A 13,024-nucleotide genomic window follows, 5' to 3' on the forward strand; every position below is an offset into this window, starting at 1 on the left:
AAAAATACATTTTTTTTTTGTTTTCTCTGTTTACTTTACTTTATTTGTTTTGTTTACTATATTACATAATAAAACATTTTTTTTTTTATTTTTATAAACGAGGGTTATGAAGTTGTTGCTGTGAATTAGGATGATGCAGATAAGAAGATGATGGTTTGTTATATTGTGTACTTGAAAGAATAACTTCGGCTTGATTCACAATATCTTCGAGGGCATCAGTTAATCTAGACAAGACTTTACTTTGTTCTGGCGGCACACGTCTTCTAAGTCTTTCAAGTCGAGTCATGGCTTCATCAAAATCATGCAAGTCTTGATATGGATTGATTGTATTTAAATTATTTGTAAGAGGAGGTAAATTGATTTCTTTTAATGGTGAAGATCGACGATAATTAAACAAAGGATCAAATCGAGTTGTAGGTCTATCAGGAGTCATAGTAGTAGTATTATTAGAGTGATTAAGAGTAGTAGATAGTGATGGTAATAAATGGGTGGTGGTATTTGATTGGAGCGTGGTAGGGTTTAAAGGAGGTGTAGTAGGTGGAGGTGGTAATCGATGTGAACTATTGCTTCGAACAAGACTGGACTGTTGCTCTTGTTTTTGTTGTTCTTTTATAGTCATTCGTTTAGGTATAATATAATCTTCAATAGGCGGTACTGCTATAGTAGTCATTATTGATGTTGGAGCTGTACTTGCTTGACATATTCGTTCTTCTTTTCTTTTTATCTTTCTCTTCTTTTCTCTTTTTTTAATTCTTTTCTTTTCAATGTGTTGTTTCACTTTCTCTTCATCATCATCATCAACACACGAGCTATTACTTGAACTATCCGATGATGAAGATGTCGATTCTAATTCATCTTGCTCTTCTTCAGTTGAATGACCATCTTTATCAGTAATAATAATTCTTTTTCGACGTTTAATAACACTTCGTTTCATACTAACAGGTCGATGCACATTATGTAGTTTATAATAAAGACCACATGCATTACAAATCGTGTTTCCCATTTCATCTCGACGCCAAAGTGGAGTAGTTGTTGTCCTACAATTAGCACAAATAAGTGTATGTCGATTCACTTGATGTTGATTATAAGCAGGACATCCTTTACAAGAGGCAGACCCACCAGTACCATTACATTGACCTCCACCAGGACAACTTCCAGCTGGTGGGTTTTCAGTAGAGGGTATAGAGTTTTCCGTTGTCAATAGTGATGATGATGATGATGATGATGTAGTAGTAGTAGTAGTAGTAGTAATAGTAGTAGTAGTATTCGTATTAGACTGCTTATTCTTTACTTTACGTTTCATAGTAGGTGGACGCAATGTATTTCTTGCTTTTAAATAAAGACCACAGGCATTACATATTGTTTCACCATTGGGTCCTCTTCTCCACAAGGGAGTTGTCGTTGTACCACAATTAAAACATATAGTGGCAGAGACTTCATAATTATTATTATTTGATTTTTTATTATTTGAATCTGATATTGCCATAATAAATAACAAGAATAAAAAGGATTGTTATTATTTTATTTTTTCTTTGTCGTAAATAAGAAAAAAAAAAAAATAATTTTTTATTTAAATGATGATGATTTTTGATTGTATAAATGGTACTATAAATGATAACAAGTACCGAGCTTATGTGACGTTTCTTGTTTTATCGATTTGAACTCCGGTAATATACGAGCAACACTTTTTATCTACTACTAGCTTTAGAAAAAAAAAATATCATTTTGCATTATTTTTTTTTTTCTACTGAGGAACATTATTACATAACAATATGCAAATGATGATTGCAAATAATCATTAGGATTTATTATTATTTATTCATTTTTTGAATGAATGAAAAAATGAATTATGACCTGATTTATACAGATATTAGATTTATCAGTTTCAAAAAAAAAAAAAAAAAAAATGAAAATTAATTATCTGATACATCATACGATCTCTGATTAACTGATAAATGCTAGTCATCTCCATTTTTATCTATGTATGTATTCTATAAAAGGCAAAAACAAAGAAAACGAATATTTTCTGCTTCAATAAATAAACAATCATTAATCCAAGTAGTAATAATACGTTAAAAGTATGAAAGCAAAAAAAAGGTATAAATATTTATTTATTATTATTTTATTTTAATTTTTTATATATAATTTTAAAAGAGGCATTGTTTTACATATTTACATTTAATATATATACAATTATTTAAAAAAAGAGGGACTTCTTTTTCTTCAAATCAGATAAACTAGTTTTTCGATGACGGGGAATATTATGTAAAGCAATATTAAGTTTAGTCACAAGCTTTTTAATATTTTTCTTTTGTTGATGATCTGAGATATTTTCAATTGTTGCTGTATATTTCGAGAATGGTATATGCTCTTCGTTAAAGGTATGAATAGACGACGACGACGGTGATGATGATGATGATGATGATGATTTAGTAGAAAATACAGTTAACAAAGGATATGTTGAAGCTCGTTGATTCTGTTTTTTATTCAAATTTGATAAAGTAGTAGTAGTAGTAGTACTAGTACTAGTAGTAGTGTTTGACTTGGATATACGAGTGCGTCTAAGTTTAACTTGAGTCTTTTGCCACCATACAGGAGGACATGTTGTTCCATTACGTTCATCTTCAATAGTGGGTCGATGACGAATAGGTGAAGTATTAGGTAATGTTAAACTCATATCTTGCTCAGTAGTACTTTCTTCTTCTTTCTCTTCTTTAAATGTCTTCTTTTCTGTTATTGAAATAATATTTGAATCAGACGTTGTTCTTTTTTTATTGATGACAGGTGGACAGTCTGTAATACGCTTTATTGTTGTCTGTTGACTTTTGTGTATAATAAATTCTGATTTCTTAAAAACATGATAAAGTACTGAACATGTCCAAAAGACCTTTGATTGTAATAAAGCCAAATATAAAATTAAATAATTTAAATTATCTTCTTTTAGTTCCAAATGTGATTTCATTTTAACGAAAAGGTATTCTTTAATAACAATAAGGATAAAATAAAATAAAAAAGGATGAATATTTTACTTGACAATTATATTTATATATTTTATATTCAAAAACGTGTTTAATAAGCAAATTCTTATTTTTTTTTTTTTTTTTGTTTCAAAATAATAAGCATTTTCTTAAATGCCCTATTATTTTATCGTATTCATATATGCAACATTAATTAATAAATTTATCCCTATTTCTTTTCAAATCTTTACATAACATGTATGTACAGAAAGAAAAATGGTCTTTTTGACTGTATATAGTTAATTTATCCCTTTCTTTCTTTTTTTTTTTTTTTCTGTTATATTTTTACTAGGAAATTAAAAAAATTCTTAAACATAAGAAATTCTTGGGTCTCTATATTTATTAAATACAGCAAATATTAGTTTTCCGATTTAATATTCCCCTCAAAAAAAAAAAAAAAAAAAAAAAAGAGTGGCCATCATTGTTTCTTCTTGTTACTATACAATATTTAAACTCAATCTTAAAAAATAATAAAAGACAAGTAACACGTTTTTAGAGAATTTGGGTCATTTTCAATTGATTCATATTTTTTTTTTATGACATGCATATATATATATATTTTTTGATCTCGTGTAAAATAATATAATGTATTAGAGTAAAACAATATCTTTTAGTTGATACATTCAGTGTTATTAGAATATATCCTTCCGAAAATGCATATGTATATATACGTTTATAAGTGTTTGATAAGCTTTGATATTAAAATATGTCTTGAATTTTTGAACGTATAGTCTTTTTTTTTTTTTTTTTTTTTTTTTTTTTTTTTTTTTTTCGTTCATTTTAGTAAAAAAAAAAAAAATCCAGCTATCTCTTTATTATTTTAAAAGTATTTATACATATTTCATATCTATTTATTACCTGAGATAATGCACTTTATTGAATTACTATGAAAGTAATTTTAAGAGTACAAATCATCGTCTAGTTCCTAAATATTTATACACATCGATCCAGTCAGAAAAAAATAATCATAGTTGTCTATATAAATTATCTTGAATCAAGTAAAAAAGATGATTCAACTTCATTTGATCTAGTTAAATACCGTACCGTAACAGATAGTTATTTTTGATCTTAATCTAGAGGACTATACTTGTAATGATATTTAGAAAGAATACTCCATAAATTATTTATATTAGCGTCTATACGTGAACTCTTTAAATCGGATAAACGAGTATTATATTATAAATAATAATAATAATAATATACATGTCTATTATAATCAAATTTATAGTTGGAATAGATAAATGTTCGATATGTTGTTTTCAATCAAAAAATTCCACAAAGATATTTGATAGTCATGTTAAAATGAATGGGGGAGAGGGTTTTTTTTTCTTTCTTTTAAGAATGAAATTGAATGAATGCAACAAGATAATATACATATCTTTTGTAAAGTAATTCTCTTTATTAAAGCTAGCATAGTATTTATCAAAAAAAAAAAAAAATGGGAGAAACAAAAGTAATATTAAAACCTACAAATAATTTTTTAGTCGAACAAAAAGATAATGAATATATTAAAAAGGCTTCTTTATACAAATATAGCACTCCCTTCTTCATAGTGATAGTCTATCTAGATATTATTAGCTGTTATATATAAAATAGACCTCATCTAGAATTATCTAATAAAAATATGCCGCTTACGTCTGGTCTTTAATATATAAGAGATACATTGAGAACTATGTAACACAAAGGATTTTTATTTTAAGGGGAAGGATTTTCAGAAATACAAGCCCATGATTGAATATCTTATTCTCAAATAGAGTCATCCTCTTGTTGTTGTGCAAATAAACATTTTTTTTTTTGCTACACTAGTTCTTTTTATTTTATTTTATTTTTTCCTTTTAATCTATTGATTTTCAAACATTTATAACTGTATATTTTTTTTTCCTTCTTTTTCGTTAATTCATGCAAAATATATATATATATATATATATATATACTTTTGATCTACTATATATGGTAGGTGTTATCGTATCCAAGGGGTAAAGAATATCATCATCATCATCATCGTCAAGGAAACCTGTTCTATAATTTTCAGCCCCACCCCCTCATCCCCCCTTTAATTTATTGTAATAGGATAATGTATATAAAGTTACATCATCGTCACCATATCAACTGTTGTCAACATCATATTATACGTTATATAATGAGAACATGAGCATATATAAATAATGCGGTTTAAGTTATATTATCAATAATATAAACAATGTTTTAATTTTAGCTGGAGCAGGTTCTATACGTAATAAAAAGAATCGTATTTAAAATACAATACAATATCTTGAGTGTAGTATAATCCATTCAACTTGTTGATAGTTGAATATTTTTTTTTTTGTTAAATTACAAGTAAAAAAAAAGAAAAAAAAATAAAAGGGGGAGTGAGAATTTTTATCTTTATAATAAACTAAACCTGTTTATACGTTTTTGTGAATAAACTGTTATCGTTTTTGGTAGTATGCAATAATAATAATAAAAAAAAAAGCTTATTATTATTTCCCACGTAAATGCATAAAACAAAGTCTTAAAAGAGAATAACAGTCCCCAAAAAAAAGATATAAAAGGAGGTCAATATTCCTCTCTTTTTTTTTTTTTTTTTTTTTTTTTTTTTTTTTTTTTTTTTTTTTTTTTTTTTTTTTTTTTTCTTTTTCTTTTTTATCCAAATTAATTGAGAGTGCAAAAGTTCAGCCTCCTCGTGGCCACTCTCGGGCAACAACAATAGTAAAATATTGTTGGCTAATGGAACTCCTAAACACAAATGAAAAATTTTCTAATGTTGGTGATTTTTGGAATGTTTGGTGTAAATTGGGGGGTTTAAAGGAAAAAAAAAAAAAAAAAAAAAAAGTGGGAATTATTATTCTTTCGTGTTGCTTGTATTATATTGAGTATTTTATCTGTGCAATGCTTTTAGCAACGCACAACCAACTTTTGAGAGTGCATAAAGTTCAGCCTCCTCGTGGCCACTCTTGGACAACAACAATAGTAAAATATTGTTGGCTAATGGAACTTTAATTTTTATAAATATAAAGCTTTAAATGAAAAAAAAAAAAAAAAAAAAATAATAATAATAATACGGATAAATGTCAAGAGCTATTTATATAATGTTTTTACAAGGTAAACGACATTGAACGAAATATGATGTGGACAAGCAAATACTGTCATAATAAAGAATCATATATAAAAAAAAAATAGTGTCTCTGAATATATTCTTATTATTACATACATACTATGATGTACATACTTATTATGAATGCTCAAATATTCTAATAATGACTATTATTGAAACTGAATGTGAAATGAATATTATGTTGTAGAGTACAGTACAATATACTAGTTTTATATATGAATAGCCTCTTTATTATCTGATAAATGATGGTGGTCTATTTCTATTAACTTAGTTATAGCAATATATATATATATGTATGTATATAATATGTTTGTAGTATGACTCTATTCATATACATATGTGTATGTGTATACAAAGTTAAATATGTAATATAAACTAAAGCTTACTAGTTATATTCTATGAAAAGAAGTTTTACATGAAATATTATTTGAAACAATAGTGTATATAAAATACATGTATTGTTATTATTATTTTATTAGATTCTATTATACTCTTCTATTACTGACAAGAGAGAGAGAGAGAGATTATACATGTTTTATAGCTAAATATTACAAATAGTTCTTATTGTATACTAGCTTGATCTGAAAGAAATGAAGCATGTTAAAATAATAACAGTTTAATATAAAAAAGTATGTTAAGTTGGAAATTGAATCCTCTATGATTAATATGAAGAGTGACGCCATCTATGACTTTCATGTAATACATTTTTTTTCCCTTACAAATACATAATGCCCAACTTGTTTATATTAGATGTATTGCTATTCATTTATTAAATTTGTCTACGTGCCTAATTGACTAATGGTAATATTCGGGCTCATAGGTAATCTTGTCGCTTGTGTATCATTAAATAAATCAAGTGCATCCAATATAGACAAGTAGTTATTTTATTGCTCATATTTTTTCTTTTTACCTTTCTTGAATCCTTATGTAAATAGCTTTTATTGCTTTATGTGATTTTAAGTCTGACTTGTTATTATTTTAAACCAAAGAAACCTAAAGGAGACCAACTTGTTGAATACTAAAAATTAAACTTAATGTTAGAAAATTAGGTATACCTCGTATTATATCTTTGAAACAATGAAACTTCTTGTATTTTTGTATTTGTATTATAATACCATGTTAAGGATTGATTTGAATCTCTTCCCAAGGTAATATAGATTATATGATAAAAATGATTATGAAATTAGATTTTATTAGTAAACAGGTTTTGATTCTCATATTTACACGTTAATATGAATAGAATTTTAGAATAATATAAAATTTATACTTGGAGCGAATTGATTTGTTAAAAAAAAAAAACCCACCCAAAATAAATAATAATTTTAGTACACGTAGTAATCTTTTTTTTTTCTTCGTTTTTACTTTTCTTTTTCATAAATAAGAAAAGAAAAAAAAAATGTCTTTTTTTAAAAAACTCTTTTTCTTATTAATTGCCGTGAATGCGGCTTTCCTTGGTTATGATTATTATCAAGGAGGACAAATTGCCTTTAACTTGGTAGAAAACGCCAAACAACTCAATAAGGACCAATTACACCATTACGTAAATGAACTTAAATCAATCACACCTGAAAAGATTGCAGGACAAGTTAATAATGCCTTTGCTCAACTTCAGAATGTCAATTCATTGAGTGACATTCTTGAATTGGTTCGCGAAAAGACTTCACCTATTCTTAAATCTTCCAACACTGTTGAACATGACGGTAACGTTCTTGTCTTGACAGATGCTAACTTTAAGCAACTCATCGATGGTTCCAAGCCTGCTCTTGTTGAATTTTATGCCCCCTGGTGTGGTCACTGCAAGAATTTAGCTCCCATCTATAGTCAATTGGCTGATGCTTTTGCTCATCAAAAGGAAAACGTGATTATTGCCAAATTAGATGCTGATCAACATCGTGAAACAGGTTCTGCTTATGGTATTCAAGGTTTCCCTACTTTGAAATGGTTTCCCAAGGGTGTTCATTCTCCTGAAGGTGTTGAAGATTATAAAGGTGCTCGTGATTTAAACAGTTTAGCTTCTTTTGTTCAACAAAAGTCTGGAATTGCTCCCCGTATTAGAGCTCAAAAATCAAACGTAGTTGAATTGAATTCAAAGAATTTCCATGAAATCGTTTTTAATCCTAAAAAGCACGTTTTTGTTGAGTTTTATGCTTCTTGGTGTGGACATTGTAAAAACCTTGGTAAAGTAAAAAAAGAAAAAAAAACTTTTCAAGAACTAACATGTATGTATGCACACACATACACACACATATACATATATATATAGCTCCTATTTGGGAAAGACTTGGTCATGCCTTTGCTAATGAACCCAATGTTGTCATTGCAAAGATTAATGCTGCAGATGAAGCAGATATTGGACAAGAGTTTGATATTGAAGGTTATCCTACTATCAAATTATTCCCTGCTGGTGAAAGTACACCTTTTGCTTATTCTGGTGCTCGTTCTGAAGCTGCTTTTATTAGCTTCCTTAACGAACATACTGGTACTAAGCGTAAAGTAGGAGGTGGATTGGAATCAGATGTAAGTATATCCATCTTGTATATTAATTTATTTGCCTGAATGAAACTCACACTCTATTTTCATGTCTCATAGGCGGGCCGTATTCCTGAATTAGATGAATTGGCTATTCGTTTCATGACACATCAAAAGGAAAAACGTGAGGAAATCCAAAAGGAAGCTCAACAATTTGCAAAGGAATTAGGTACTCGTTATGCTAACTATTATGCTAAAATCATGGAAAAGATGCTTGTGAATGGCGATAAGTTCCTTGATACTGAAAAGCAACGTCTTTCCAAGATTCTCAAGTCAGATGATGTCTCTTCTTCCAAGTTGGATGATTTTAATATTCGTCAAAATATTTTAGCAAGTTTTGATAAGAAGGCAACTCCTGTTGCTGTTTAAGCATAATATCTTAATGTATTATTTCCTCTCTCTCTCTCTTTCTTTATATAAAAATAAAGCATCTTTTGTTTTATGTGTAAAAAAAGAAAAAAAAAAAGAATAGATATCTGTATATATAAGATGTGTATGTGTGTATATTTGTATACATATATATTTGTATATATTTATATATATTTATATACATGTATATATTTATTATCGAATTCTTTAAGCATAATTCAAACGGAAAATATCATTGAATACCCAATAAGAAGAACCTTCAGGAACCAAATGGAAGGTTTGAGAGAACATTTGAGGGTTTTGTTCATCATCGACCTGGTAAAAGAATAATAATTAATAAATGTTGTACGTTGGCATTCAGTTTTAATTAAACTTTACCAAAAGAGCACCGGTAACTGCAACAATGATGGTGTCACCATTAGGATTACCAGGTTGAGCATCAATAGTAGAAACTTGATGACGAACTTTTTGGAAAGGAAGAGACTAAATAAACACACACACACACACAAATAAAGGGAAAAGAGTATGTGATGAGACAGGGGCATATTATCATCAAGTTTAACCTAATTTTACTTACGGCTAACTTTTCAATAACATTTTGAACACCTGTGAATTGTTGACCTTCAAAAGTAAGCATGGATTGAGGTCTCTATTTGAATAAATAAAAAAAAATTTTTTTTTTTGTCAACTTTAATTACTTGTTCTTTTTCAATCCATTCATTGTATATACATATATATTTCGAATACTTACGTAAAGAGAAGCTAATTCTTGTCTAGAACGATCAAAAGTTTGATAATAGAAATCAGTAAAAGCCTTAGCAATAGCGTTCATGTCAGCCATCTTGGATTAATTAATCTTTTTTTTTTTGAATTTTTTTTCCTTGTAAATAAAAGAAAAAAAAAAAAAGAAAACGCGTCTACTACACACGTATACACACACAAAAAAAAATATTTTTCTTAAATTTAATTGGCTCGTTATTTTTATTTTATTTTTTCAGGGAAAAAAAAAAAAGTTCCTAGCATCATCATCATAGCTTAATAAAAAGATGAATATTTTAATTATGTTTATTACTAGAGTAGTAATTTTTTTTTTTGAAAGGACTCACTATGTATTTAAATAATGGTGAAAAAGGATATTTCTACAAACATAAATCTGAATCGAGTCATAAAAGGAGAACTCGGCGGCAATAAATATGTCTATTTTAATTTGATTTGATTTGATGAAATTAACCACTAAAAGAGCTTAAATTAATATTCATTAATCATAATAATAATAAAGGGGAAAGGCAGCCATAGAATTCATGCGACATTTTTAAGAGATAATTAATCTTTTTTTTTTTTTTTTTTTTTTTTTTTTTTTTATGTCAAATTCGTGACTTTTTTAATGTTTAAGAACTATTATTATTATTATTATTTAACTACAGCAAATAAAAGGGAGGACAATCGCTTCTATTGTATTCATTAGTAAACTTTTTTTTTTTATTATTATTCTGATTTCGTTTTTAATGTTAATTTGATTTATTTTTCATTTGATTTATTTATTTATTTTTTTTTTTTTACTTTAATGATGCAATGAATAAAGAACAAGCTTTCTCTCATTATAGTGATTCTCATTCTTTACATGCAAAACCATGGTCTTTGGACAAAAGAAAAGATGGTAATAATAATGAATAATTTTATAATAATGATAATAGTAAAAAATAAATACAAACTCGGAAGATTTTAATGTAGGTACGCAACAACATGGTCATTTTTATTATCAACCTACGCCACCTCCAGAAACAGTCATTGTTCATTCAGTACCTAAAAAATCAAAGGATGCCTGCTGTTGGGGATGGTAAATATCACAAGTTGAATCTTTGATTTGTTATTTATTAACCTATATAAATGTTTGTATATAAAAGTGCTGCAGCACTCTGTTTATGCTTTGGTTTAAAAGAATGCTGTACCTGAAAATTAATACAAGCTTGTAATACGATTAAATTTAATTTTATTTCGGTGTTTTTTTTTTTCGGCAATAGGCATATAGCGACGAAATGTGCTGTATTGCCCGAGCCAGTTATAAAGTGATTATAAGAATTATAAAACCTCTCAAGAAACAAGAGAGGAAAAAGAAAAAAAAAGAAAGAAAAAGAAAGGGAAAAAGAAAAGAACAAAAGAATTGAAAGATATAGAATAATAAAAGAAAAGAAATATAATAAATGAAAAAAATAAAAAGAGGTCAGAATAAGCATAGAGATTCACACTATTACTTGGATCAATAATTCAACAGTTTGCGACCAGGATCAACAGGAGGAGGAAAGTTATCATGAAAATAATGATCCAATTCATGTAAAATGGTATAAAGGATAGACCAGAGAATAAACTAGCTAAGACAATCAGAGTTACGACGGGGTCTACGCTGTGGAAGAGCATATTGAGAAGAAACGATATTGGGTCATCAATTGTGAGAGGAGGAATACAAGCATTTGTGAATGTGTAAGCATGATGTCGACTCTAGTTTTGGTTTGAGTGAAAGAGACATTCCTTTGGTTTACCACCAGGCAGCCAATCAAGGCAAGTTCGTAATACTGTGCTTCCACTCTCGTTTTGCCGATTTTTTTGAATAATTTTAGATACTTGTGTTAGGTTAAATTGTCCAAAAAAAAAAAAAAATGACAAATTTGGGCAAGTATTTGAAATTAATTTGACCAGCATTTCAAGAATAAATTGCTCACCTTCAAGACCAAAGATTAAAACGATTACAACTATTCTTTATTCAAGCATTTAGAAACTACATTGATCGAGTACTGGATGAATTTTTCGTATGTGTCCAACAGGAACATCCTCACCGCCTTTAATTACTCGTGAAGAAAGTGTTTCTACATCTGTCAATTCACCTTTTCTCACTTGGTCCTTTAACGCTTTCCAAAGCATCTAAATAGGATTGAGCTCAGGCGAGTAAGGAGAAAGATATACTGGTACAAAACCCCTCTCTAAGATGATAGAGTCAACAGTATCCATCGCCATAGCTATCTCACGTCAATGTTGTCTCAAGAAACAAAAGATTCAAGTCTATTCATGGCTCTAAGAGTATTTTGTAAATTACCTGTACTTTAAGACCCACAAAGCAGATATTAATAAATTACTGCTTCTAAGAAAGAAATAAAGAACCAATTTCTATAAAAAGAGTAACATTACTGTCTATTTATATTCGGATGTATAAATGGTTTGTTTTGTATGACTATGTAATATTTCACCTTATCTGTGAACAATTTAAGAGTTTTTTTTTTTTTTTTTTTTTTTTTTTGACTTGAGGTCCAGTTGAATTTGCAATTTGATAATGTAGGTTATCTTACATAATATAAAAATATTTAGTGCAATAATGTATGAGAGTGTAGCATCAATTACATACACAAAGATACTTTAATGGCCCAAATTATATTTAATTTTTATTTTTAATCATTGGAATACCAAAGGACCTTCATTCAAGTAGGTCTCAAAGAAAAAAAAAAAAAGACAAAGATGTCAAAAATGTTCTTGATAGTTTTAACATTACGACATAATGAAGATGCTCAAGGAGAACTGCTTTACAGGCCTCAAGGGTTTCTGTAATCAAAGTATTTATATCCTCTAATGAATGATGCTTAATCTTGGACTTGGAATTGTTCATTAGAATTAGGTTCTGATAGAATATAGCCTTATTTTATGATCAAAGGATCAATCATCTCAGGAATGTAATAGATGAGGACATTATCCATTAACTGTGTGAGATTATTTCATACCTGACAAGGTATTCACAATATCCATGGTAGTATCGACGATGAAGTATATATAATGGACACTTATAATTTCCCCCCTCCCTGGGAGGGACTGATAGTTGATCTTCAAACGTTTTGTGTTTATTTTACCTCGACTACTTTTTTTCCTAGATTCCCTTATAACCACATATACAATACTAATAACAGGCATGGCTTCCTCCCTCAATACAGAATGTGAAATAATCTTTGTTGAA

General features: G+C 28.2%; 7 protein-coding genes across 7 annotated transcripts; 2 read left to right on the plus strand and 5 right to left on the minus strand.

The window, feature by feature from the left end:
* Positions 1 to 10: 10 nt before the first annotated feature.
* Positions 11 to 1,524, minus strand: BX663DRAFT_527698 (uncharacterized protein). Its single transcript, XM_051530070.1, has one exon. The coding sequence runs from the start codon at positions 1,484 to 1,486 to the stop codon at positions 92 to 94; it is 1,395 nt and encodes a 464-aa protein (XP_051377600.1). The 5' UTR covers positions 1,487 to 1,524; the 3' UTR covers positions 11 to 91.
* Positions 1,525 to 2,093: 569 nt separating this feature from the next.
* Positions 2,094 to 3,003, minus strand: BX663DRAFT_300507 (uncharacterized protein). Its single transcript, XM_051522040.1, has one exon. It carries the CDS (start codon positions 2,960 to 2,962, stop codon positions 2,198 to 2,200), a length of 765 nt encoding a protein of 254 aa, XP_051377601.1. The 5' UTR covers positions 2,963 to 3,003; the 3' UTR covers positions 2,094 to 2,197.
* Positions 3,004 to 7,477: 4,474 nt separating this feature from the next.
* BX663DRAFT_463280 (thioredoxin-like protein) lies at positions 7,478 to 9,115 on the plus strand. The gene is made up of 3 exons (XM_051523987.1): positions 7,478 to 8,309; positions 8,396 to 8,649; positions 8,722 to 9,115. Exons 1-3 carry the CDS (start codon positions 7,529 to 7,531, stop codon positions 9,028 to 9,030), a joined length of 1,344 nt encoding a protein of 447 aa, XP_051377602.1. The 5' UTR covers positions 7,478 to 7,528; the 3' UTR covers positions 9,031 to 9,115.
* Positions 9,116 to 9,189: 74 nt separating this feature from the next.
* Positions 9,190 to 9,906, minus strand: BX663DRAFT_527700 (uncharacterized protein). Its single transcript, XM_051530071.1, has 4 exons — positions 9,782 to 9,906; positions 9,608 to 9,679; positions 9,409 to 9,513; positions 9,190 to 9,345 (listed from the first exon to the last, which is right to left on the minus strand). The coding sequence occupies exons 1-4, from the start codon at positions 9,869 to 9,871 to the stop codon at positions 9,238 to 9,240; spliced, it is 375 nt and encodes a 124-aa protein (XP_051377603.1). The 5' UTR covers positions 9,872 to 9,906; the 3' UTR covers positions 9,190 to 9,237.
* A 635-nt stretch (positions 9,907 to 10,541) lies between these two features.
* On the plus strand, positions 10,542 to 11,129 carry BX663DRAFT_527704 (uncharacterized protein). Its single transcript, XM_051530072.1, has 3 exons — positions 10,542 to 10,687; positions 10,762 to 10,867; positions 10,935 to 11,129. Exons 1-3 carry the CDS (start codon positions 10,603 to 10,605, stop codon positions 10,981 to 10,983), a joined length of 240 nt encoding a protein of 79 aa, XP_051377604.1. The 5' UTR covers positions 10,542 to 10,602; the 3' UTR covers positions 10,984 to 11,129.
* A 299-nt stretch (positions 11,130 to 11,428) lies between these two features.
* Positions 11,429 to 12,180, minus strand: BX663DRAFT_527705 (uncharacterized protein). Its single transcript, XM_051530073.1, has one exon. It carries the CDS (start codon positions 11,725 to 11,727, stop codon positions 11,527 to 11,529), a length of 201 nt encoding a protein of 66 aa, XP_051377605.1. The 5' UTR covers positions 11,728 to 12,180; the 3' UTR covers positions 11,429 to 11,526.
* Positions 11,797 to 12,682, minus strand: BX663DRAFT_556572 (uncharacterized protein; the record flags this gene model as incomplete). Its single annotated transcript, XM_051531727.1, has 2 exons — positions 11,797 to 11,946; positions 12,569 to 12,682. 2 exons carry the CDS (start codon positions 12,680 to 12,682, stop codon positions 11,797 to 11,799), a joined length of 264 nt encoding a protein of 87 aa, XP_051377606.1.
* Positions 12,683 to 13,024: the final 342 nt, after the last annotated feature.

Source organism: Cokeromyces recurvatus (assembly GCF_025118155.1).
Source record: "Cokeromyces recurvatus strain NRRL 2243 chromosome Unknown BX663scaffold_53, whole genome shotgun sequence".
In the NCBI taxonomy this organism is placed as follows: domain Eukaryota; kingdom Fungi; phylum Mucoromycota; class Mucoromycetes; order Mucorales; family Mucoraceae; genus Cokeromyces; species Cokeromyces recurvatus.